General features: G+C 43.2%; 1 protein-coding gene across 2 annotated transcripts in view; it reads left to right on the top strand.

The window, feature by feature from the left end:
* Positions 1–556: 556 nt before the first annotated feature.
* The window catches only part of DCAF1 (DDB1 and CUL4 associated factor 1), a 47,352-nt gene continuing 21,355 nt past the window's right edge, over positions 557–26,553 (top strand). For both annotated transcript variants that reach the window (XM_066326910.1, XM_066326911.1), the window contains exons 1-15: positions 557–698; positions 5,681–5,798; positions 10,329–10,405; positions 10,653–10,726; positions 11,676–11,789; positions 13,476–13,613; positions 14,439–14,942; positions 16,069–16,170; positions 17,385–17,543; positions 18,746–18,925; positions 20,163–20,372; positions 21,532–21,701; positions 22,911–23,035; positions 24,129–25,389; positions 26,290–26,488. In XM_066326910.1, coding sequence (XP_066183007.1) covers positions 5,689–5,798; positions 10,329–10,405; positions 10,653–10,726; positions 11,676–11,789; positions 13,476–13,613; positions 14,439–14,942; positions 16,069–16,170; positions 17,385–17,543; positions 18,746–18,925; positions 20,163–20,372; positions 21,532–21,701; positions 22,911–23,035; positions 24,129–25,389; positions 26,290–26,488 — 3,423 coding nt within the window. In that variant the 5' untranslated portion in view covers positions 557–698; positions 5,681–5,688. The remainder of the gene's footprint in view (positions 699–5,680; positions 5,799–10,328; positions 10,406–10,652; positions 10,727–11,675; positions 11,790–13,475; positions 13,614–14,438; positions 14,943–16,068; positions 16,171–17,384; positions 17,544–18,745; positions 18,926–20,162; positions 20,373–21,531; positions 21,702–22,910; positions 23,036–24,128; positions 25,390–26,289; positions 26,489–26,553) is intronic.

The following is a 26,553-nucleotide window of genomic DNA, read 5'->3' as shown; positions in this document are numbered from 1 at the left end:
TTGTTGTGCCAAAATCAGCCCTCGTTTAAGTGCGAAGAAGCAGGACGATGTTCCTTCCTGTGTTTGGAGCAGGAATCACTCTGGAGCATCGGCATCCGGCATCCGAGCTCTCCTGCAAGCTGCCCTCCCTCTGTAACACTTCGCTGTCCAGGTGGAGGTGACCTAACAGGTGAACAACATTCAGCCTTGAGAAAGGAAGAGCAGCCGCAGCTGGTGACGGTGCTGCCGTGGGGCTGGAGGGCGGATAGCGGCCTGCCCAGCAACACTATCCGCTATCGGGGAGGACAGACGGGTATCACAGCCGACAGCTGCTGCTCGGCGTCGTGCCGTGCCGCGGAGCCAACAACCTCGCCCCTCTCCCTGACGAACGCCTGGCAGATCACCAACTCCTCCGCCCGCAGCCGCCGCACTGGGCAATGGCGGCGCGCACCGGGAACTACAGCTCCCAGCACACCCTGCGGCGGCATCTCCCGGGCAGCGCATGCGCGCCCCGCGAACTTCCTTTCCCGGCAGGCCGGCTGGCAGCGGGGCCCCCGCCCGGCTCCCTCACGGCCGTGACGCGCGCGCCGTGACGCAGCGCGGTGACGCAAAAAAGTGTGCGCCCTCCACAGCGATCGCGGCCGCCGCGGGGTGCGCGGGGCCGACAGCAGGGGCCGGGGCTGTCTACAGCGGCGGCAGCACCGCGGGGCAGCGCGCAGGTACGGGGGTCGGGGCGGGCGGGACGCGCCGCCGCCGCCGCTTGCCCGGAGCCTTTGCCGGGCCGGGTTGGTTGGCGGCCGCGGCCTCCGCGCCGGGCAGCGGCAGCGGCGCGGGGTGAGGGGGGGCAGCGGCGCGGGGTTGTGTGGGGGGGCGCCTCAGGGGCGCGGGGTCGGCTGCGGGTCCGCCCCCGCGCTAGGGGGCGCCCTCGGGGCGGGGGGCCCGGGCCGGCCTGTCCCCCCCGGCCCGTCCCGTTCCCCCCCGGCGGGACCGGGCCTGCGCCGCCCCGCCCGGCCCGAGCCCCCGCGCCCGGCCCGCCCCCTGCGCCTGCCTCTTCCTCCTGCGCTGGGCCCGCTCGGCCGGGAGCTCTCCGCCTGTTCGCTCCCCCCTCTGGTCTCCGCCGACCTTTAAACGTTGGGGCCGCCCGTGCGTCCTGCCGAGCCGGGCACTGCGGGACACAGCTGAGCTGTCACCGGCCGCCCCTGCGAGGTGCTGCCCGCCTGTTTCCTCTTCCAGCCGCGCAAGAGGCATTGATGTTGAAACAGAGCGGAGCTTTTTTTTTTTTTTTTTTCCTCTCTTTTTTTTTGTCGACAGCAGAAATTTGTTCCTGTTTTTGGGTCTTGTCCTGCCAGATCAGAACGTAATTCTAAGTTTGTTTTGTAAAAGGAGAAATTTCAGGAAACTGAATAACCTTGTGGTTTTCCCTGTCCTTAAAACGCCCTAATAAAAAACCCCAAACAAACAAACCCTAAAATACTCCAAACAAACAACCAGAGAGTTTTAAAACTCTTAAAGGTAACATTCGGGATATGTTCAGTATAACAGTCAATTTGTATCTCTGTTCAATAGGGAAGTTGAATAAACAAAGACTTCCTTCAGTGTAGGACAGCAAACCATGTTTTTGTGCTCCAGAGATTGTGAGGCTTTTCTTACTTGGTGGTGTATTATTTCCTCAAGTGAACTTCAGTGTTGACAGTTTGTGATACTTTAACTTGAGCTTGAAATGTGGTTATTTCAAGCTCACAGGTTTAGATGAATAGCTGTCAGGTGCCTCACCTCTTTAAAGGATATTTGTGATGAGAGGGAGAATTTTTATTTTTTCTTATTTTGGTGTTAAAACATTAGTATGAAAGAACCTACAGATGTACTGCTCAACTTTGCTGGGCAATTAACTAGATTGCAACTCATTAGTGTTACATTATTACATTAGTCTTCTCCTCTACATTGTGTCCTCAGCCAGATTTATGATTTTGTGTGGGAGCAATGTAAAACTGGACTATTTAAGCTGGCCCAAAGTGCAGTTATTAGAATTTGAGTTGCCCCTATGCATGTGGAATTACAAATCTTCATGTATTTTTTGTCCATTTAATGTGCACGTTCATTTAAATGTGCAGTCTTCCTACAAAGCTGATTAAAATTGTGGTTTTCAGGAGGTTATTTTTGCTTGAGGTATATTATTTGGTTTCATTATGCAGCTTATTCATTTTCCATTTAAATTGCTAAGTTAGGCTTTTTGTGTTCATTTCCCAAACAACCAAACTGTTGGGTTTCAGATTTTACAAGTGTATTTACATTCACTAGGAGGTTTCATGCTTTCAAATGTTTATCAGTGGGAAGTCAGTGTGTTCAGAATCTCCTAATCATTTCCCTGAACACAACAACAGTAAGGGAATGAGCTGCAGTGGTGTGGTCAGAGTGAGGCTCCGATGGACAGAAGGGTGGAGCTGAATTGCTCCACCTGTTCCAGGCGTGAATCAAGGTTTGTGCTTGGAGATCGCTGGAATTTTATTTCCTCGCTATTCAGAGGTGTCTCACTAAGGTGACTCAAAGCACTAAAGTGTCTGAGGTTTCAAAAACATGTGAGTAACTTGAGGAATCTGTGTCTCAATACTCTTTGGGTTTCCTTTTTATGTCAAATTGGTACAGCTAAGCTCAGGAGAGTGCAATGCCCATAAAGCCTTTGCTGTAACACAAAAATCCCGGGTAGTGTTTCATATTAAAGCAATGCCATGTGCACCAACCAGGCTGTGCTAAAACAGGCACCTGTGGGCTTTCAGTGCCACTGGCCACCGTGGTAGACTGCAAATATTTGTCTTTCAAAGTCAAACCCTTTGAGTAAGTGTTCTGTGTTTTGTTAATATTGATTCTAAATATATTTTGGGAATAGTGCTGTTTGGGGAAAAAAATTCCCACTCCTTAGCTTATCAGATGCTGAAACTGAAATTTGTAGTAGGCTATGATTTTCAAAACTTACTAAGAGAAAAATATTACATCCATTGCCCCCACCCCCCTTCAGATTTAAATCTGATCAGTTCTGCTGGTTCTTGGAGAGCAATTTAAGATGACATTTTTTCAGCAAGGGAAATAGTGGAAGTCAGAGCTGTTCTCCCAGGTTTCCTTTCCATCAGGCCAGGTGTATTGCTGACAGTTACAGGTTAGTTCATATCATTTATGTTCTTGTCTTCTCTGCAGAGCTCTTCATTTTAAGATGGAATTCTTGAAAAAAAAAATGAGCACAGTAGGAGTTTTTGTGGTGACATCTAAAACAAAAGAATCATAATTATGTGACTAGATAGGGAGGGATGAGCCTGTGGAAAAGAGGAGATGCCTTGGCCAGGCATTCACTGTCACTGCTGTGTCCCAGTAGAAAAGGTTGCATTTTTGTATTATAACTTCATTTCAGGAAAACAGCTCTCTGTCAGCCCCAGTTATTTAGACCAATAATGTGCTTTACCGAGGCAGTGCTCCAGGTTTTAGGGATAGTTGGGATTTTTCACTCTATTTTGATACAGCACAAGGTGTCTCAGAGGGCAGTGTGAGCAGTTCCTGTGGTCTTCCAGGAAGACTGTGACTTTGTTCACCTGTTGCAGGCATTGCTGGACCTTTTCTATTGTCCAGCAGGAACAGTTGAGGGTTGTTAGAGGAAGTAAACTGTTCTCCAGATTGCAGGAGAGCCTGCACAGGCCCTGTAAAAGCTCTGAGGTCACAGGGCCCTTTTTTCTGTATCCCTTGAATTCAGAATGAAGGTGGGGGTGTCTGAAATGGTTGAATGTGGATTCTGTTACTGCACTTGTCTTCTGAGGCCCAGAGTGGATTTGTCTGGATGTTTTTCTGTGCTATTTAAAAGCTCTGAAGTGCTGCTAGCAAGTGGTGTTCAGTTAATGAAAAAGCAAATGGAGCTTTATGAGCCTAGAGTAGTTTTTTATTTTCAAATGTGGTGTGTGTGTGTACAATTACATTGTGTTTTTGCCTGCATCTAGGTGGTTTTTCTTCCTAAGCAATTTATGCATTTGCATTGAATTTTGTGATGTAGTTCTGAAATGAATCAATGAATAATGAATGCCCTAGATAAAATCATAATTACATGTGATTTAGGAAACATCATCTTTCTTCATGCTTAGAGATTTTTTTTTGTTAGCATATGCCCACTTCATATAGTACTTATCAAAATGGTGTTCTTGTAGTCACAGGTTTATCTTTTTGTAGTCTTTGGGTGATGGGTTTTGTGCAGTTTCTGTCAGTTTAATCTTCAGCCAGTGTTCTTAACTTCCTGTTTCCCGTTTAACTAACCAGTCACAGTACGTTAAATTCAGAAGCACCTGTGAGACAAGAGGTAGAACTGTAAGATTGTTCACCCATTCCCTGAATGAGGAAAAGTTTTAAGCCAGTTGGAGGTGTCCAGCACACAGTTAAATAATGGTGGTGTTTTTCAGAGACAACTTGGGCTGTAAATGCATATGTAATCTATGCTATGGCTGCCTTTAGAGTCTGTCATTTGACTGACTCCTGAACATGTATTTCAGGAATTGATGTGTATGTCACTGTTTTAAATACTTCTGTATTTTACACTGGTTTGAAAACTTCTTTCTCTGGGTCAGTTATGACAAATGGGTATTTAATCTCATGACGGATGGATATCAGCTATGTTATGGCTAATGAAATGCTGAAAATCTTTGTATGTTTTTTGATGTGAAGAAATCTGTTTTGCTTTGTGTAGTCTCCCCATACAAATACAAAGTCCGATTATAAATGAAGTTTGGGTATTCCTTCCTCCAGAAGTTACAACTCTTCACAGCACTCAGTCTGTCAGGTTGGAAACTAGGAGCACAGCAGTATCTTGAGACAGATTTTGTTCTAGTTTAGGCTGTTAATATTTCCAGTAGGTTTTTATCAGATCGACAAAAGCTGACACCTGGAAATTTAAAACCTTAAAGAGAAGCTACAGTGCTAGTTCCCTTCATTAAATGGTACTTCAACAAGTCACTCAGTGCTGTAGGAGTTTCTCACTTTTGAGGATGGGAAGATAAATCTTCTGTCAGCTGCTGTCATGCAAGTAAAGGCTGATAAAGCTGAAGTAATTGCTCCAGTGCTCCCTCCTGTGATCATCGTTCCTTCCTCCTGTTCTGCCACTGGCTGTTCTGGGAAACTCTGAGCAGGCGGTGCCTGGCTCTTTCCCTCCTCCACGGCTGTCCTGGGGCTGCTCCTTCTGCCCGCAGTGCCCGGGGCTGCCTCTGCTCCTCAGCACTGTGGAGTCTGTTGGCACTTCCACCGCTGTCTGCAGGGCATTAAACTGGGATAATGACACTGATCACAATCTTACTGCCCTGGCTGGATTGGTTCTTGGGTAAATCACCGTAAAGGGTAACTCGGGTCTGCTCCTGGAGCTGAGGTAGAGCTTTGGAAAGGCTCAGCTGTGGTTGAGCTGTGCATTCCAATCGGCCTGGTCAGGGCTGGGGAGCACCCGTCAGGACTTGTGTTCAGAGGTGCACGTGTTCTTTAGTCTGCAGGCAAAGGACCAGAAAGAAACTTTCACCTTTGAAAGTGTTCTGTCACTTTATCTTCTCACTCCATTTTGCTGAGTATTTGCCTCTTTCAAATGACTTGTAATATTTGATTTGGATTGTTTCAATGAATACAGTAAAAGAGTGGGATTTCTTGTTTATTCTTATACCTTATTTTTTTCTGGTTATTACTTCTGCCTTAGGCTAAGCCATGACTTCAGGATCTGGGCATGTGGACTCCAAGGCTGAGCTCACTACTTTGCTTGAGCAGTGGGAGAAGGAGCATGGCAGCGGGCAAGACATGGTCCCTATTCTCACCAGGTAAGATCTATTGAGCAAATACCTAGAGCTGAATATCTGAAGTTACATGACAGCAGCTTTTACCATGTTTTTTATTAAGGTGTTCATAACCTGTAATTCATTTTCTTGGTCTAGAAAAGGAACTGTTAGTGTGGTATTAAAATAAAAAAAATAGTAAGAAATTTATATTACAAAGACGTCTTACACAGACTGTCTCTAAAACATTCATTTAATTTTCTGAAATAGTAGAAGTCAGGAGCAACATTAAACGCCTGAAATAACTTTGGTATCTTCACTTGAAGCTTTTGAAACATTCATCGAGATGGGAAGCAGGGTGTGAGGGCTTTGAGGCTGCAGTGACATCGATCAGATTAATTGAAAGGGTGAGAGTAGGATGAGTAAGAGGAGCTATATTGAGAAGATATTAGTGAATATCTTCTATAAAGTGAAGTTTAAATTCAAATTTTAAAACCATTTGTTGTTTAAGCTGTGTGATGATGAACTGGCATTGTATTGTGAGAAAAATATTCCCTGGACCAGTATTTGGGGCGTTCTAGGTAGCACCATTAATCATAAGACAGTATTTAGTACGAAAGAAAGGTTGGAATGATCAGTTGCATTTGTGGTTTCCCAAGCCAGGCTTCCTTTAGGAAGACTGACATTACTCCTGCTTTAAGGGGAGATTTGCAGAAATTCCCCCAATTCCTTACAGGTCTACCGCAGATCCATGGCCTGCCTTTTCCGTGCAGGACTCAACTGCTCTGCAGTTCAGGAGCAGTCCAGGTGTCTCCCTGCCTTGTTGGGTCAGACAAGTCAGTGCACAGAGCTGGAGTGGGCACTGGGTGGAAGTAACAGCAATCAGGTGGAGCTTCTTTGCTCAGGTCTGTGCTGTGCCTCACCTGCTGGGCACAACTGTTTTGCTGTTCTTACTGCATTTGAAAAATAGCAGCACGGAAGAAGGGAGATGAGCAACAGAAAGCCAACCCTAAATGCTTGAAGATCGGTGGATCTCTTGAAAATCATGAGACAGGTTTTGGTATATCTTTGTGTATTGTCTGAAGGAAACGTGCTATTTCAAGGCTTTTTCTTGTAGGCATAAGCAGAAATTGACTGTATTCTAAGAAATTTAAAGGCATTTGAATGAAACATGTATTTTTTTGTGCTCATAGCAGTCTGGCACTTCTTGCTCCCACTCAGCTCCTGGCGTTCCCTACATCATGTATGCTCAGACAAGTCTGATAACTGCTGATTCTCAAGGTTTCTGTGCAGCAGAGTGGTTATGAGTGGTGGAGGCTTGGATATTCTTACTTTAGTGGAGATAGTACAGATTTATTTAAGGTAGCAAGGGGATCTATTGGCTTTGGGCAGAAGTTAAAATCAGAAATTAGATTTACAGTGCTTCAGTTATCAATGAGAGCCATATTTCTGTAGAAGAGAGTTTTAGCTGTTCAGGTATTTAGAGTTTGCTGGTAGAGATGCTCATGAGGAATCCTCACCAACTGGAGCCTGCTAGCATTGGCAATGTCCTGAGGCAGAGCAGTGCCCTTGCATATTGTTTTGGTCTTAGGGCAGAGGCTGCTGTGGTCATACTTGCTGGTGAGTGGTATTTCTCTACTTTCTTCCTCCCCATGAGCTAAATTGAAGAAAACTTCCCTGTGTGGATGGATGGGGGTCTGTTGAATGTGATGCTGAGGCAGCACAGGGGAGAGTGCAGTAACAGGGCAAGGACAGCAACAGTAATAGCACCAGTTACAGACCACAGCTGAGTTGTCACTTCCAAAAAGCTGGTTTTCTGGATTTACAAACACTTGAGTATTAGAGGTGTGAAATTGCTTGGAAAGCCTGTCAGCAAACAACAGATATTTAGTATACACAGTTTTCAAAAATACTGTAAATTGAAATGATCCTGCAGTAGTGTTACTTCATAGACTGGATGCAAGTCATGTTCAGCTAATCAGGCAAATCCTGGGACTCAGGTAATTTATTGCATCCCAGGAGCCTCTTTAATCAAGGGAATAAATAAGCAGTTTAACACTGTAACTTCATCTCCACAAACCAACCATATTGTAGTATGGGATCCTGGAGCACCTTATGCTGTTGCAGTCTGCTGTAAAGGTTCAAGTTGGTCATTAATGCCAGGTGATTACACAAAGCAGGATTAGGATGGCTTTGTTGTGTTGTCTATATCACTGGGAGCCTTCAAAGTTGCCATACTTTTCTGTATCCCCTGTCCCTTCCTTCCCCACTCCCACTTGTGGCAAGTGAAAATGAGGATCTGACTAACTTTCCAAAGACAGTTGTAAAGAGAAGAAAAATTAGTTAGAGGTAAATCCTGCATCTTGTCTGCAGACTTGGAAGTGGCTGCAGAACCAGTATAATGCCAAGTGAATGAAGGACATCTTGAAACCAGAATAAAAGTTCTGTGGTTTTGTGAATTGTGTTTTGTTACAGCCCTGTGTACCAGGTGCCAATGTTAGGAGGGAATGAGCTTTGGTAGTTATTTGACACTCAGTTGCCTCAATTGAGAATTGACAAAGCTGTTGATCTAGATGTGTTTATCCAAGTCAAGTCACAAAACACCTTTGTATGTGTTAATTAAAAGAAGAGTATTGTAAGCAAGCTTGCTTTTTTTTTTTTTGAAAATCAATTTCAAAGAGGCAATGCTTTTTAAAAAAATATTTATTTTTATTTTGGTCAAAACAGTTGTGAGTAATTGTCTCAAAAACCTCTATAATTAGTGATTCATGTTTGTCTTTCATTGAGCCTGTGATAATGTTGTTGTCCCTGAAAGCACTGGGTCACTGTTTGGCTGCCTACCCAGACAGGATGCTCTAGGCAGAGTGTTGTGCTCACTTCCCATGCTGCTTGTCTGTCCTTTCTGGCATATCACCAAAATGCTAATTATCACCTCAAAAGACCTGACAAGGCAAGAGTGCTGCTTCCCAGCTCCCCATTTGTCTGAGTTTTCTGTCAGCAGACATCCCTCAAGCTATTAGTTCTCAAGGAAAAAAAAATGAGGAGCTGGCAGTAGAGTATTCAAGTAACTTGCTTTTGCCAGAATTTCTTGAGAGCCCAAGCTGTGCCACCTATTATTAACAAGGGACACAATTTGCATCCCTTCACAATCAGGCTTATAAAAGTAAATATCGGAACTCCACAGGATCAACAGTTTGTTGAAAGATAATTGTCAGATCAAAGGCAAGCAAGGAAGTTCTCTGCTCATTCCCAGTGAGCCAATTTGCTGTTCCTAGAATCTCTAGGAGGAGTCATCCTCTGTCACACTGGCAAGTCAGTGTAGCTCACAGAGGCAGGACTAAGATAATTTTTGCTTCTAGTCATGCCTGGGAACACTGGATATTTTCTGGAAAGTAACTGGAATGGAGTAGAAGTCAGCAGTGTTCTGTAAGTGAAATTCTTTGTGAAAGACGAATATTTTTCCAGGGATTGCTGCAGCCTTCCAGCAGTTTTCCCACTCCTATGATAAACTCTGCCTACATAACTACTCTGAGGTATTCAGGCCTTGTTTTAAAATGCTGTGGTGCACATAGATGGGGAAGATATCATGTTTTATACCAAGGAAATGAGAGTTAATTTCCTAATGCTTTTTCAATTTAATTGAGTGCTCTTTATTTCACGTCAGGTTGCATATATTTCTGCTGTAACACTGCATGGAGAAGAGCAGTGAATGACTATGGAATTTAGTCATTGCTTGACCATGAGATAATTTTCTTCTTCTTGATTTTGTGTAAATAAAAATAATAATTAATTCTCTTACTGCTCATTCTAAACAAATTAGAGCATAGGATTTCTTACATCTGCTGAGGCTGCTTCTCAGTTTAGGGGAAAGCATACCTCCAAAACAACTCAATTTTGTTGTTCTGATAAAGAGGGATATTTAATGTATTTTGAAGGTCTGTGAACAGGGAGCTGGCTGAGTTTCTCCTTGTCTTATCCCTGCTGGTAGTTGACGCATGGTAAAAAGCTGATAACGGAATAGAGGTTACACAGCACTTAATAAAAATATTTAATATTTATTAATAATTTATATTTAATTCTATAACAGAATTGAAATTTAATGTGCAGAATAACAAAAAACTGTGCAGACAATTTGAACAGCTGCCCCTGCACAGACTGAATAGGGAGGAGGACTAAGTCACCTGTTCAGGACTTGCTCTGATGCAAAAGAAAGACACTGTGGTGGTGAGAAGTACTGCTCAAGCCCTTTATTTACTCTAGTTCTCTACACTGTGTGTTGTAGAACACCACAAGGATTTTAACATGAGTAAATAAAAGGTGCTGGCCCTTCAGAGTCATGTTTGTGCATCTCTGGGGTGTTGGTATAGGTTCAGTGTGTTTTGGAGCTAAAAATGAGAAGAGATAGTAGAGGCCAGTGTTTTCTCTCCCCCCTGTTGTGGACAGTCAGAAATCCTCTGGTGGCACTGAACACCGGGTGAAATCTGATGGGCTGGAGTGCTCTGACAGATCTGTGAATGTGAGGAGCTGTGCTCCAGGAGTGTGGATTCTGCTCACTTTGTGTTGTTCCTGCTGCAGAATGTCTGAGCTGATTGAGAAGGAGACTGAAGAGTACCGCAAAGGGGACCCAGACCCGTTTGATGACCGACATCCAGGTAAGGTGTCCCGAGGGGTTTTGGCAGCACCAGCTGTGTCCCAGTGCTTACCTGGCAGCACATATTCAAAAGAATACAGGTTTTAGCCTGAACTGCTGTTTGAGGTCTGACACTGCTTTTGCACTGGGAAACTGTGCTCTGTAGTGCTGACACTAGAGCATCCCACAGTTGGTTTGAAGGTAGCAGTTCAATATTGATGTTGGCATCTTGAGGTAGGAAGATAAGTGTTTTCCTGTTTGTCCCACAGGTCGGGCAGACCCGGAGTGCATGCTTGGTCACTTACTGAGGATACTCTTCAAGAATGATGATTTCATGAATGCGGTAAGTTTGCTCTGAGAACTTTCTCTCCCAATTCCTCACACCACTTTATTGCTTTTGTTTCCTCTGTGCTGCTTTACCTTGGTACTTGTTTAGTATTTATTTTAGTGGTGTTGGAATTCTCTTTCCCATAATACTGGTTTTTAAGGCGGGTTTAAGAGCAATTCATTTGCCACTGTTAAAGTGATTCAAGGAAAGGGGAGTTCATGAGCTATTGGAATGTGTGTAGCAACAACTGAATTAGTTGTTTTCAAGGTTTATCAGTCTCTTTAAAGGAAATGGAGCTTCTCTAAGGCAAATCCAAAACCATAATTTCTTTCTATAATGGAAATGAATCTCACTAATTCCAGTGCCTTGTTTCTAAGTGCTTGGAACTGCTGGGCTGCCCGCAGGAGCAGAAGAGCATGTCAGCTCTAGAAGACTCAGACAGAGAATCAGGAGGCAAGAGTCTGCCTTTCCACTTGCATTGCTAACCTCTAATATGACTTAATAGCCAGCATTTTGTTATCCCTGCAAGCACCTGTATCAGTATATGTCACTGGAAGGATTCTGACAGATTGTTTGCATGTCTCTCTCTGTCTTAAACTGCAAGTGATAAGCAAATACAGGTGCAAATAAAAATGTGCAGTTTCTTATGTTAATTTTCTTAGTTAACTTTTCATGTTTGCACTGTTAGTTACAGTTTTTCAAGGCACTTGTCTTTACAAATCAGTTCGAGATAGAAATTTAGTCAGTGAACAGCAGATCGGAGGCTCTCAGCTTCTCTGAGAAGGAATTTCAACTTCTAAGGCGCTGAGGGAGCAAGCTAAAGGCTGGTCATGTTGAGATCCAGGGCTTAGACTGGCATTCCTTTCTTTATTGATTTTGCTGCTATGGGAGCTGTAAGGCTTTCACTGCTCTGGGTTTGGTCAGAGTTGAATTTCAAACCGGTGCTGTTCCTGATCTTCTCCAGCTAGTGAATGCTTATGTGATGACAAGCAGAGAACCTCCACTAAACACTGCTGCCTGCAGACTTCTGCTGGACATCATGCCAGGACTGGAAACAGCTGTTGTCTTTCAGGAAAAGGTATCAACCTGTAATAAAGCTTGGGTTTTAAGCTTGCTTTATTTTGTACCCCAAAAAGATTTCCCAAAGGAGAAACCAGTAAAAAGCTATAGTGAAATTCTATGTCTGAGGGCCAATCTGTTCAGTCTTCCTAATGGTTTGGGGAGTTTGCTCTTGGCTTGTTCAATTAATAAGTCTTGGGTATTGGTTTTTAAAGTGTGATGTGACTGATTCAAACAGAGGAGCTGGAACTTAATGTAATGTTTTGGGAATTGTTACAATTTGAGTTGTTACTTTATAGGCCTGTGAATGGAGCAAGCTGTATAGAACATGGAGGACTTGCCCAGCAGTCCCCAGCTCCAGCAGAGCCAAAGCTTTCCTAGAGCTAAGTGATAAGCAAGTCATACTTTAACTAAGCAGTCTAAAATCCACAAGCTTTGTGGGGATTATCTGGAACTGTGATAGACAGCTGAGTCAGACTTCAGCATGTTGACAAATTAGTTGTTCTGAAGGAATGCACACAGAGTGGAAAGTGAGAAAGTGAATTTCATTCAAGCCACAGTTTCCTCATCTGTAAGAGTTAATGTTTTTCTGAAGTTTGGAAGTGAGATAGTGCTTTATATTAAAGGTCTAAATTAATTTCTCTGCTACTGGAAATATGCATATAAGTTCTAAAGCATGATAAAAGAATAATGTGCTCCCTTTGTGAAAGATTTAATTTAATTTGAGGTCTGTGTGATCTGTCCAAAAGCTGAGGCTGGGAAGCCTTGATCAAAAACCAATTTTAAACCAAAATGCTAGCTCACCATTTGAAGAGAATATAGCTATTTCCAGAGACCAAAGCTCTCTGTAAACCGAAATGAAATTAAGCTTTGCACGTAGGGACTTTTTTTCCTCTTGACTTGCGCGTATCCAGGGCTCTGTTCCAGCACTTGCAGCTCCTGAGCATAGGAGGCTTTTTGCTGTTCTCGTTACAGTGAGGCCCTCTAGCGACCGAGGGAGTTCACAGCTCTCCACTCAGTATTTTTATTATTTGTTACATAAGAGCGCTGAAATAATAATGCAGTTGTCTTTAAATATATGCCAGGCAACTCTAAAAATCTGTAAGCTGAGAGTTCCCATTAAAATGTGCCTCTTCATCATTACTTTTCACTTATCTTTTATTATATTGTACTTATAATTCAAATTATGTCCAAGATTTCTATATGTTGTTGTAATGATGCATTGTTGTTGATGTTTCCAAATCCAGTGGCAATTTAGAGGAAACAAATTCATCTTTCATTCTAAACGACTGTCTTTTTAATTGTCTGTTTTAAATTTAGCTAAATTTTGTTTTATTTGATGTAAGTTCAACACAGCTTCTTTGAAATTTGCTAAATTGCTGGTGACACTTATTAGTGAAGCTGACTGGAAATTTGGGCTTGTTTGTTTGGACTAAGTCATACCTGTAGTGTTTTGCTGCTTCCTAGGAAATACCTTGACTGGCCACTTTTTGCAGGTGTGCAAATCCAAATTTCTGATGGCTGGGCATAGTTTCATGCAGCTTAAAGTTTTAGCCTCCCTCTCTTGCCTCTCTCTCCTTCCTTCCCCAGTCTGGTCATTACTAGAGATAAGAGAGCATTCTTCCCAAAGGTGCTTTCTCTGGGACTGAGAAGTTAAAGATGAAGTGTAACTGTTAGATCTGGTTTCTTGTTTTGTGCTTTCTAGGAAGGCATAGTTGAAAATCTCTTTAAGTGGGCACGAGAGGCTGATCAGCCACTAAGGACATATGCAACAGGACTGCTGGGAGGAGCTATGGAAAACCAGGACATTGCTGCAAATTACAGGGATGAGAACTCACAATTGGTAATGATCTCAATCACTTTCCCTTTGTGGAGTACAGTTACCTCTTTATAATTTTTATTTATGGGGAGCTCACATTCATGGGTTAATGTATGACTCTTACAGTGGTTGTAGTACTATCTGTAGGAGTCATGGTTTCCATCCTTTCCTGACTGAGTTGGAGCATGCACCCCGGTTTTTCTGTTAACATCAAGTTGTATTCAAAATGCCAATGGAAACCTAAGAAGTCAAATACTTTATTTTTTAATGAGGATCATATTTATACTTTCCTTAAAGAAAAAATTTCAGAGGCTCTACATCTGTGGCTATTGCACATTGTGGTTTGCCCACCAGACAGGTTTTAAAATGAAAGGTAAGTCAACATGGAGACAGCTATGCTGAAATTTTGATGACTTCTCTTCTAAGCATTAAAAGTAACAGCTTGACCTTTGGTATTGTGGGACTGCAATTTACCAAAACTGCTGCTTCCAAAGGGAATGTTGCCTTATTTCAGGCTGGGCAGAGATGGTGGAAGGATGATGCAAGCTGGTGTGTGGTTCTGTTAGCACCAGTATAGCTCATCTGCTCCTAATGGCTTTCCAGCCACTTCGCTCTCACACGGAAGACATGGTGCTGATATTTTAGAATGAAAGTAGCTGTAGCAAAATAGATTTGAGTTCTCTCACTCACTTTGAAGTTGTTATTTCTCTGGGCAAATATACACCGCAGCACACTCAGCACTTTATACTGTGGAAAGGTTATATGATGATAAGAAAAAAATATGGCTGAGGTGAGTTGGATGATCAGAGCAAGGCGTGTGTTCTCATGAGTGCTGCTTTTCTGAAACAGGTGGCTCTGGTGCTCCGTCGGCTACGAGAGTTGCAGGTCACAGAAATGACCACAAAACAGGAAAGCAAGCGCCCCAGTCCTCGGAAAGTGCCATCAGATCCTCTGCTGCCCCTGGATGAAGAGGCTGTGGATATGGATTACGGGGAGATGACAGTAGATGGAGAGCAAGAAGAAGTTTCTGGTGATATGGAGATCTCCTTTCAGCTCGATTCAAGTCATAAGACCAGTAGCAGAGTAAACTCTGCTGCAAAGCTAGATGATGGGGGATTGAGGAAAAGCAAATCAGGGAAACAGCACGAAAGAGATGGCTTCCGGAAGGCCAAGCAAAAGCTGGGCTTCTCCACCTCGGAACCAGAGCGGGTGTTTGTTGAACTGTCCAACAGCAGCTGGTCAGAAATGTCCCTGTGGGTGATTGGCTCTAATTACACACTTTACCCCTTGACTCCTGCCATAGAGCAGAGGCTGATTCTTCAGTACCTGACTCCCTTGGGGGAGTACCAAGAGGTGAGCATATAAAGGTGGGAGGAAGCACTCTGTGCTCTAATTCTCTGTACAAAGATGAGTAGAATTGTGGGGGGAAATTGGCAGAACTGTTATATCACTCTCTGATATTTCCTGTCATGATTAAGATTGGTAACTTTTCCTGAGTTGTTGATGACTTCTAAATGATGAAGTCATTAGTTTGAATATTACTTGGTGGGTAATACTCAAACTTGAACCTAGTAGATGTGTGATCTGGTAGTTGAAGCATGGCTCTGGGGATTTTGTCCTGTGTTCCTGCTAAATTTGGTGCTTCCATGAAGCTTTGATTGAAATGCAGACATTTTTCCTGTTTCCTGCAAGTAAAAATCTGAGGAAATAATTAACTTGAAATTCTAAATTATGTGGTTTGTATAACCTCTGTAGTAGTTCTGAGGAGAAGTGGCAGGGCTGTTATGCAGATGCTTTTGAAAACTGATTTACTTAAATGAACAAAATAATGTGGCTGTGATTTACCAAAGTGTGGTGGGTTTTTAAAATTTTTTTTAATTATTATTTCTAATTTTTTTGTGGTTTATCTTAATTTGTAACAGAACAAAGCAACGCAGTTTTGCTTTGTGGTAGATGTTACGTGTGTGCACGTGTGCCTTGTTTCTGTGAGAGCCAGGGAAACCATTACCCCCTAACACCCCACATGCAGACTGGATTGCTTCATATGCCAGCAATAATAGGCTATAAAAATAGGGATTACTAGCATAAAGGTGTTACAAAGAATGATGCAAAGGGTTTTAGTTTGTTGCCCTGCTCTCCTCTTTTTTCTGTTCAGTTGTTGGGTAGCTGTCTTTGCACAGATGGAAGGTGGAGCCTCTCTCCAGGGTGGTATCTGTGTGGACTTCCATAGCCGCACTTGGAGGAGAGTCTTAGGATTTCCGTGTGGCAGCTGCCATGCGCCTTGCTGCAGTCAGCAGATCTAATACAAGAGGTCTGTTAACCTTTATTGCTTCCTATGGATGGAGCTGGTTACCTCTGACCTCTCATAACAGGTATCTGCTAATAGGGGAAAACTGGGGGTCTGAGAGAGTATAAACCAAAAGAAACTTTGTCATTCTCGTGGAACATTCAGCTAGTGTCCCGTTTTTATTTTTCTCAGCTGCTACCCATCTTTATGCAACTTGGTTCAAGGGAGTTGATGATGTACTACATTGACTTGAAGCGAACCAATGATGTGCTGCTCACTTTTGAAGCCCTTAAGGTAAATTACTTTCATAACACATAAAATATACCATAAACATTGTATAAACACAGAAAATATGCTTGCTACGTGTCAAAGGCAAATGCTCTTATTCTTTAGGCTGGTGTCTTGCAGCATTCCCTGGGATTGGAAGTGGCTTCCACTCAACTTGAATGCATTGCAATTCTGGTTTTTCCAAGTGTCAAGCACTTAAAATGAAAAAAAACAGGAATGAAAGGAGGGTATAAAAAGATCTTAATTGGGCAGGAAAGGCCATTAAATTCACCTTTCATCTACCTGTTTGAAGTTGATAGAAGTTCCTTTTTCTGTCAAATGATGGTGTTCTTGCTGCCCTTAGATGGCATTCCTGAATTATTCCACTGCCTGCCATCTCAAAGGACACTTGTGAGGGGTAAGGAGCATAAGCATCTTGCTCCCAGAAGCCCCAGCATGACATCTCTGAGCTCAGTGGTTGAAATTCTAATTTTGTGTGAGTAATCTTTAAGGGTACCTCCCCAAGGTAAAAAAGCCACACAAAATACCCTTATTCAAGCCAAACCTGCAGTGCATCAGCACAAGTTAAACTTTTCTGTGCATTGTTTCCCTCTTTCTCAATAGCTTCTCTGCCTCTTACCCTCCAGAGTCTTTCTCTCTGTATCTTTGTCATTTGTCTGAGAATTTATTTTGAAGGAGCAGTGTTCCTGCAGTAGCTGCAGGTTGCTTCAGTTGGGATTAGAGTGGGGTTTACAGTGGTTTTACTGTTTCCTCTTAAGGTGTAGGTAATACAGAAAAGCAGTGTGCAGTACACTTCAGTGCAGATGCAAGTTTCCCTTTAATTGCCTTTACAGATCATTTTGTAAAATTCCTTGTGTCAGTGATATTTCATAATCAAAGTATGAATGGAAATTTTAATAGTAGTGATAATAGAAAGTGAACTTGAAGACAATAGAAAGACCTTAAAGGCCTTTTGGATAATTTCTGAGTTGCTCTGCTTTTCTTGTATTTCTTTTGCAAGGTGTTCAAAAAAAAGTGGTAGTGCCTCTTGGTTTTGTTATTGGGATAAATACTACATTCTGGATTAAATGTAATGGGAGGAGGGAAGTAAGGTGCACAGAGCAGTTACTTTTTCTGCCCTAAACAAAGGCAGAAAAACAAGTCTGTTTTTCTATAGGATGGGGATGGTATTGACAACGGTTTGAAGAATCCTAGCATAATCTGCTTTTATGATTCCTTAGCATTTGGCATCGTTGCTGCTGCACAACAAGTTTGCTACGGAGTTTGTTGCTCATGGAGGAGTGCAGAAATTACTGGAGATTCCTCGTCCTTCCATGGCAGCAACAGGAGTGTCCATGTGTTTGTATTACTTGTCGTACAATCAAGATGCTATGGAGAGGGTAAGAGTTGTTCTTGTACTGTAACTGCAGTGATTCCCATAATTTCTCAGTGTTTATGCCTGTGTTCAAACAGTGAATAAACATCCCCTAAGCTTAAAAGCAAATTCACGTGGATGATTGATATATGTAGAAGCATTAGAATGAATAATAGTGTATTGTTTCAAGGTGTGTGTGATTAACAGTATTTTGTTTCAAGGGTGTGAATTTCAGTTCCTAGGGAATTAACTGAAGATCCTGTCAGCATTGTCCCAATACTTTAATCACCCTTTTCATTCTGTTCTTCCCTCTTTCCCTCAAAAAATCCCAACCATAACCTCCTTAATTTTCATTTTTATTTATTTTCCTATCTGTCCCAATAGGCTACTACACCTGGGATTGTTTTCCTCCATGCATAGTTCCAGGTGTTCTGCCAGATGTTATCCCCAGTATGTTCAAGTAGTCCATGCCAGACCTCAGATCTGAAGCTGGTAGCACTGTATTCTTTGAGTACATCCAACACCAGCAGAGAAGAACTGGAAAACTCTGCTAACTTGGCACACAGCAGCTGGTGCCAGCACTTCAGTTCATCTTGTCACTGATCCTGACAGAGGGTTCCCAGTTCCTCCTTGGTAGAAGTGAACAGGCAAATGCAAAAGTGCAGTTCTGAGCATGCCTTCTGCACATCTCAGAGGCATGGTCTGAGAACAGGAAAAGACCAGCTCAGGTGTCTGTTTCCAGAGAAAATTCAGGCTTTAGACTCGCATTTGATAATCCTTGGAATTCCCCTAGGCATCAGTGCTGCCGGAGTTTGCTAGTACCTCAACATGCCATATGGTACTGGGTTACGCTAAGCAGAATTTGTGTTTCTTCAGTGGAAACTTGTCTGCCTCTAGGGAAACATTCCTTGGATATGTGGAAGTGGTATGGAGAAGCACTCTGGAATTATACTACAATAAGGCTGCTGTATTCATTGTGCTTTGCTCTGGGAATGGGCCAATTTCTAGTCCTACATTGCCAAATCGTACTTTTTTTTAGTGTAACAGCAGCTTTTTTTTACTGGTCTGGAAATGGGACTTTTTATTTCATATCTCAGATGTCCCAAGTCAAGGTGGGAATAACTGATAGTTGTCCTCTGCTTCTCAAAGAGTCTTCATTCGCCTTAGACCAAATCTCTTAAGCAATCTGTTTGAAGTCCTCCTCAAGAATGTCCTTTTGCTTTCTAGGTGTGCATGCACCCCCATAATGTGCTTTCAGATGTGGTGAACTACACCTTGTGGCTGATGGAGTGCTCCCACGCCTCTGGCTGCTGCCATGCCACCATGTTCTTCTCCATTTGCTTCTCCTTCCGTGCTGTCCTGGAGCTCTTTGACAGGCACGATGGGCTGCGGCGGCTGGTTAACCTGGTAAGGGCTGTGCCTTTAAGTGGGGAACAGGGGTTTAATGGCAGGTTTTGCACCCTGTAAGTGCAACTGTGGAGAGTTTTCTTCTTTTGATTGGTTTTGTTTGGGGTTTTTCTCCCTCAGTTTGCCAAGAGATGGAGAGGTGGGTTGAGTTTTCTAAGCAATGCTCACATGCATCCTTTTATCTTTATTATTTTTATTTTTGTTATTATGATTATTGTCTAGAGACTTTCTACCCTTTGGGAACTTTTTTGGTGCAGCTCCTGGGTTAAGCAATACTTGTTCAAACAGTGGTGCCTTAGTGGTAGTCCAGCTGTTTCTTATCCCCCCACATAGACATGCACCCTGTTGGACATGGATAAATAATACAGTCTTGTTCCAGGAGAGAAATGGCTGTGTATGTGCTGCAGGAACCATGGTACCTTCTGGGCACGAGTTCAAGACTGTTCATGTAGAAAAGCTGCAATGTCTGCAGGGTGTTGCTGTGCACTCCTGCAGCTTGGGCCATGTCTAACTCAGGGACATCAGTGCTGCAGGGTGCAGGAGGACTGTGTGTTGCTATATTATGCCTAATAGCATTCAGCACAACACTGCCTCCAGACCTACACTGATATGACTTCTTTAGCCTAGAAAAAAGGAGGTTCAGGGGTGACCTTATCACTCTCTACAACTACTTGTGAAAGGTGGTTGTAGTTATGTGGGAGTCAGTCTCATCTCCCAGGCAATGAGTGACAGAACGAGAGGACACAGTCTTAAGCTGTGCCAGGGCATGTTCAGGTTGGATGTGAGAAAAAAATTCATTGAGAGTGGTTGGGCACTGGAATCGTCTGCCCAGGGAGGTTGTGGAGTCACCGTCCCTGAACATCTTTAAAAGAAGACTGGATGTGGCACTCAGTGCCATGGTTTAGTTGATGAGGAGGTGTTAGGTGTTAGGTTGGACTTGATGATCTCAAAGGTCTTTTCCAGCCCAGTTCATTCTGTGGTTCTGTGATTCTGTGATTTCTGTCTCTCCATAGATAGTGAAGGAGAGGGCATGGTTCAATTCAGGCTGTTTACCCATGCAGAGACCCTTTTCTTTTCAGAAAGCCTTTGTCAGCTCTCAGTGTGCTTCTATGTCCTGTACAGCAAAGGCAGCATGTTGGGGTTTGGTACAAGGGCAGCTGAGACTTGTAGATGCTTTTTTCCTGAAGACTGGGCTGATGAAACCCTTTTTTCCCCCACACTCAACTTCTCTCTGAAGATAAGCACTCTGGAGATCTTAAACCTGGAGGACCAAGGAGCCCTCCTGAGCGATGATGAGATCTTTGCCAGTCGCCAGACGGGGAAGCACACCTGCATGGCCCTGCGCCGCTACTTCGAGGCTCACCTTGCCATCAAACTGGAGCAGGTGAAGCAATCGCTGCAGCGCACTGAGGGTGGCATCCTGGTCCATCCACAGCCCCCCTACAAGGTGAGGGTCACATCACAAGTTTTTCAGGTGGTTGTTCATTTCTCAGTTGAATCTAAGCTGCTGACATGTGTAGATACCCTTGGAAGCCAGCGCAATTACTGGGCAGGCCGCAACTGTTTTATTTGTTCTTCTTTCCTGTTGTGTGGAATGGCACTGTAATAGGAAATACAGAGGACCTTTGAAGTTTGTCTGAGTTTGATTAAGGCTCCTGCTCATGTGCTGTAGTTCCCTTTTCATCTCTCAAAAACTCAAACCCTTGTGTTTTTTTATACTTATAGGATTTTCTATGCTGTGAATCTCTGAAAGGACAAAATCTGCATGTATATAGAAATACATAATGCTGAAAAACTCAGAAATAAGTTTAATTTGATAATGATAACTGAAATATTTTTGGACACCACAGGTTTTAGAAATTACCCGTGAGATCCAGATAAATAATAACCCAGTCTTGGCCATGATTTTTTTTCTGATTTCTCCCTGCAAAGCTAGTTTTGTTGGTTTGTTTTGGGTTTGTTTGTTGGGGTTTTTTTAAACTGGATTTTATGGTTGCTGGTTTTGAGAAAGTACATTCACCTGTGGTTTCTGATTTAATTTATCATGATTTTCTGGAGGAACTGAAGTAAGAAAATAAAAGAGTTTTTGCTTCTGCAAAAATCACTTATTTTCAATATCTAAAAAACTGTATATAAGCTGTTGCTTTCTCATGTAATCAAAAATATTGAAAGGCAAACTTGCTTGAATTTTTTTATTCAGTATATTTTGTAGTCAAAACTTAGAAACTGTAATATTGAGTATTTTAGCAACCTTTTTAATATTTTAGCATAAATATTGAATGACAGTGTAGTAACTATTAGATTAGTAGCTTAAAAGCAGAGTAGCGTTTTAATTTTATGTAACTTTTCTTCTTAAATTTGCCTTAGAATTCTAAGACTGTGAAGAAACTTAAAGGATATTATCCTTAAGCTTATTATTGTATATTATAGTGACAGTTGCTGTATTCTTTTATAACTGGGGAATAAACCAGAAAGTAAATACGTAATCTGCAAGACACAGTAATAGTCTAATCTTATAGATGCAGTTTTCAGTTAAATCCCAGCAGTGGGGGACTTGATGTGCAAGTTTGTAACCCTTATGATCTAATGGTGTCCCTTCCCTGCAGGCCTGCTCCTATACTCACGAGCAGATTGTGGAGATGATGGAGTTCTTGATTGAGTATGGTCCAGCACAGCTCTACTGGGAGCCAGCAGAGGTTTTTCTCAAGTTGTCTTGTGTCCAGCTCATGCTTCAGCTCATTTCCATTGCCTGCAACTGGAAGACATACTATGCAAGGTGAGCTCTTTGCTGTCCTTTATCTTTGCTCTATTTGAGTGCAGCACTTGTGGCTCTTGGGTAGGACATGACATTTCCAGATTTTCTACCTTGATCATGTTTAAAACAGGCATGTACTGGTTAGTGCTGTTGGGGTCTGTGCTGTGGCCACACAGTGCTTATAAAAGCTAACTCTGGGGAAAGTAGGACTAAAATTTTAAGGTAGAGAGAGGGATGTCAAGAAATTTCTGAAGAACCAAAATGTCTCAGGCTTTTGGTAACTATGACACTGATTTCTCAGAAAAGCCTCATCACAGTTCTGTTCCTCTTTCTATCTGTATCAAAATTTGTTTACCTTTTTGTTAAGAGAAAGACTAGAAAATGTTCCAAGGAGAGGGTGAAATCAAGACAGATCTTAATCCTGGAATGAGGTGGACCAGGGCTCCCTCCTCCTTATTTCTGCTGCCTACAGGAGCTTCTTGCCCAGCTTAAATTGAAAGCCTTTGAAATCTGTTTTGCTTCTGCAGTTCCCTGCCTCCCTCGCACTCTCAGGTTGCACTCTCCTGGGTAGTTTGTGTTCTCCTGTTTCTTTCCTTCTGCAGCTGTTTGCTAATTGCTACCTGGGTTAACTCCTACCTTTCCACACAAGTTATACAGATCTCTTCTTTTTTGCGTTTTTCTGCTCTCTCACATCTTGCTGAACATCCCTTTTCATGTTCCACACACCTGTCTTTCTTAGACTGGAGCCTAAGTTGGTGTCTTTTTGAGTCTCAGAGTTGTCTGGTTTGCTGCTAAACAGTTTCCCTTGACTTCAGAAAAACTTCCTTCCTAGTTAGCTAGTAATACTCTGTTAATGACAGAGTATTTGGGACAGTGTTTCCCTGCTAAGATGTAGAGTTAGATTAGATTTAGAAGCTTAGTTTAGAATGATTTCAATAGTAAGTCCTAACATTCTTATTTTCATAAATACAAAGTTATTGCGCTTTTAAGAGCCTGTGAGCCATTTGGGATAGATGTTGGCAGACTGGAGGCAATGGTGTGCATGTGAGCACTGCCTTGTATGGAGACTAACCCTTTTCATGCTAAAATCAAAAGGCACCATCAAATGCAGCAGATGTGGATGGAAATGGATTTACTTCCATTTCTTGGAGTAAATTGAATACTCTTTTATGTTATTGAAACAACTCTGTACATGCAATTCTAAGAAGTTCTTCTGTTGCTGTCTTCTAGGAATGACACAGTACGATATGCTTTGGATGTCCTGGCCATCCTGACAGTAGTTCCTAAAATCCAATTGCAGCTGGCAGAACCTGTGGATGTGTTAGATGAAGCTGGATCTACTGTTTCCACAGTGGGTAAGCTGAATATGGTCCTAATGTCTTACACTTTTATCACTTATGCTGTGTGGATTTTGGCTGGCTGTTCCTCACCTACAGGGAGAAAAGGGTTAAAATAAAAATAACTCATGTACTCAGAGCTACTGTCAAGGATGCAAATAAATGGGAGAGTGCACTGTGGTTAAAATTATGTCATGGTTAGCACTGTGGTTGGGTTACAAATTTAGAGGCAGGTCTTTCTCTAGCACTTGTTTTCAAGAGCTCATTAAATACGGGTGGAGGCAAATATACTTTTGTAGTGGGACTATTAGGTTTCCTCTGTTTCTCAGAAATTTAGGTCTCCTATGGATGTGGTATTTGAGAGTAAGGGAGAGGAATGGTTATTGCTGTGTGGGTTATGCTCGAACTGGTTACCTCCAAATTCAGCATGTAAATGAGTGAAATATGTCTGGATCAGGTCCAAGTCTTCTATTTTAACTGGAGCCTCACTTTTCTTTTTAAGAAAATAAAAATAAAAGGCAGGTAGAATACCAGATATAGACAAAAGACAGTTGCTTTTAAACAAAAAGTCTCTAGGCAAACACCAGTTTTGTCAGAGTTTTGATATTCTGAAGCAGACATGAAACTAGCAGGAAATCTGTGGGCAAAAAGAAACTTTAGGGTAAATTTTTTTTGCCTGATTCCTTTTGAAAGTTGTGATATGGTTATTTTCTCCTCAATGATTTGGTCTCCTTCCTTCCTCTTAATGTTTACCTTGTTAGTGTTTATACAAGAGAGCTCTATGTGGTAAGAATCAGAGCATGTCTGTGCATCTTGCTCTGTCCAGACACCTTAGAATTTTTACTCCTGGGCTGTGCTTGATCACCACATCTAAGAAATTGTGTGACATTGCCTACTGATGATGAGGCGGAGGAGCAGCAGCACAGGAAAATATTTTGTTAGGGAGGTAGAAGAATACGTCTTAGACTAATGAGCAGAACTTAATGAATTTCTGGAATTAAGGGCAGTACCTATTTTCTTCAAATTTCTTGGAAGACTCCCTTACTTGTCTGATCAACTTGTGTAAGATACATTTTAGAGTACTAAAGAAACTACTTCTTTCCCTCACCAGGTATTAGTATCATCCTTGGAGTTGCTGAGGGTGAGTTTTTCATCCATGATGCTGAGATTCAGAAATCAGCCCTTCAGATCATCATCAATTGTGTGTGTGGCCCAGATAACCGGATCTCCAGCATCGGGAAATTCATCTCTGGGACTCCTCGTCGAAAGCTTCCTCAGGCCCCCAGGAGCAGCGAGCACACGTTAGCCAAGATGTGGAATGTGGTGCAGTCCAACAACGGCATCAAGGTGCTGCTGTCGTTGCTGTCTGTGAAGATGCCGATCACTGACGCGGATCAGATCCGGGCGCTGGCCTGCAAAGCCCTGGTGGGGCTGTCGCGCAGCAGCACCGTCCGGCAGATCATCAGCAAGCTGCCCCTGTTCAGCAGCTGTCAGATCCAGCAGCTGATGAAGGAGCCGGTGCTGCAGGACAAGCGCAGCGAGCACGTGAAGTTCTGCAAATACGCTGCCGAGCTCATCGAGCGCGTCTCGGGGAAGCCGCTGCTCATTGGCACCGATGTCTCGCTGGCACGGCTGCAGAAGGCAGATGTGGTGGCCCAGTCAAGGATCACCTTTCCTGAGAAGGAGCTGCTGCTGCTGATTCGGAACCACCTCATCTCTAAGGGCCTCGGGGAAACAGCGTCTGTCCTTACAAAGGAGGCTGACCTGCCCATGACTGCAGCGTCTCACTCTTCTGCCTTCACCCCTGTTGCGGCTGCTGCCTCTCCAGTGACTCTGCCTCGCACTCCTCGCATAGCTAACGGCATCTCGGCCCGTTTGAGTAGCCACACTGCTGTAGGTTCCACTGCCACCTCTGTCCATACTCAGGCAAGGCCGTCTGCATCCCAAGGTCCACCTGCCCTTCCAGGCCCTTCTTACGCCAGCAACTCTCCTCTGATTGGCAGGATTAGCTTTGTCAGGGAGAGGCCATCTCCCTGCAACGGCAGGAAAATCAGAGTGTTGCGACAAAAATCGGACCATGGCGCCTACAGCCAGAGCCCAGCTATCAAAAAGCAGCTGGACAGACACCTTCCTTCCCCACCCACACTGGACAGTATAATCACAGAGTACCTTAGGGAGCAGCACGCCCGCTGCAAGAACCCTGTTGCCACCTGTCCCCCTTTCTCTCTCTTTACTCCCCACCAGTGTCCTGAGCCAAAACAGAGGCGCCAGGCGCCCACTAACTTTACCTCACGGCTGACCCGCAGGGCGGCCTTTCCGAAGTACGGAGGGGTGGATGGTGGCTGCTTTGATAGACACCTTATATTTAGCAGGTAAGGAAGAAAACTGTGTTGTGATCCCTCTCAGAATGTGCCCTGTGCCAAAAAGCCTTACCTGGATTCAGGCTATGCGGTCCCGTGGTGGAGTATCCTTGGAGACAAAAGAGTTTTCATTCGCAGTCACAGTGACAGAGCCTTGAAAGGCATTTTTAGTAGTTGTTCTGTGTGTCTTGTGCTTAGTGCTGACTCTTAGTACACAAAGCACTCTTTATTTTCAGTAGCAACATTGACTAATGAAGCTGGTAGCTCTTTGTTCTTCTTTAGAAGGTGAGTATGTAGCACCAGTTTTATGAGAGTGTAACATAGCCTTGAGGATGTTTGGCTGACAGATGCAGGATAGTGAAATCTATATTTTGTTCTTGCAACTGACTCATCAACACAACTGGTAGTTGCCTTAGGTGGCCTTTCCTGAGGTTAAACTGGAAGGGGAGGTAAAGTTATGAAAATAAAGGTGACACGTTCACAAAAGCATCTTCAGAGTGAGAGCAGTGTCACTATGGAAAGTTGCGATGCCAGGGTGTTGTTTGGCTTATGACATCATCTTCTGCTAAATGTTTCAGAACTGTTAGGATTTTTTTTGCTAGCTCTCAGTGCTTACCCAGGTGTTGACATTACAGGTTTTCCATCAATCCAGCTTTGAAGATGGAGTCCAAGTGCTTCAGCTTAATGACGTGCTGTTACAGAAGTACCAGATAGCAGAAAAGAAACCCTGAAAGATTGCAAACACTGTTGTAATATTTGAGCACTAGTTTTCAAACTGACACTTGGCTTATTCTAGAAGAGAGCTTTAACTTGTACCTGTGTAATCTTTAAGGGCTGGATTTAATATCATCACACAGCATTTCAGTTTTGCTTCTCTCATTTGGGTTACCCATGTATTTTTGCCTTCTCCAGGTTCCGTCCAATTTCTGTGTTCAGGGAAGCAAATGAGGATGAGAGTGGCTTTACCTGTTGTGCATTTTCTGCAAGAGAACGATTCTTAATGCTGGGTACTTGCACGGGGCAGTTGAAACTCTACAATGTGTTCAGTGGACAGGAAGAGGCCAGTTACAACTGCCATAACTCTGCCATCACGCACCTTGAGCCATCCAGGGTAAGGAATCACTGATCTGTTCTGATTTTTAGCAGTTCTCACTGCCTAAGCCCTGGGATGTTTTG

Source organism: Sylvia atricapilla, chromosome 11 (assembly GCF_009819655.1).
Source record: "Sylvia atricapilla isolate bSylAtr1 chromosome 11, bSylAtr1.pri, whole genome shotgun sequence".
Taxonomy (NCBI): Eukaryota; Metazoa; Chordata; class Aves; order Passeriformes; family Sylviidae; genus Sylvia; species Sylvia atricapilla.
The sequence above is the reverse complement of the archived record's forward strand: the minus strand, read 5'-3'. Positions and strand labels throughout refer to the sequence as shown.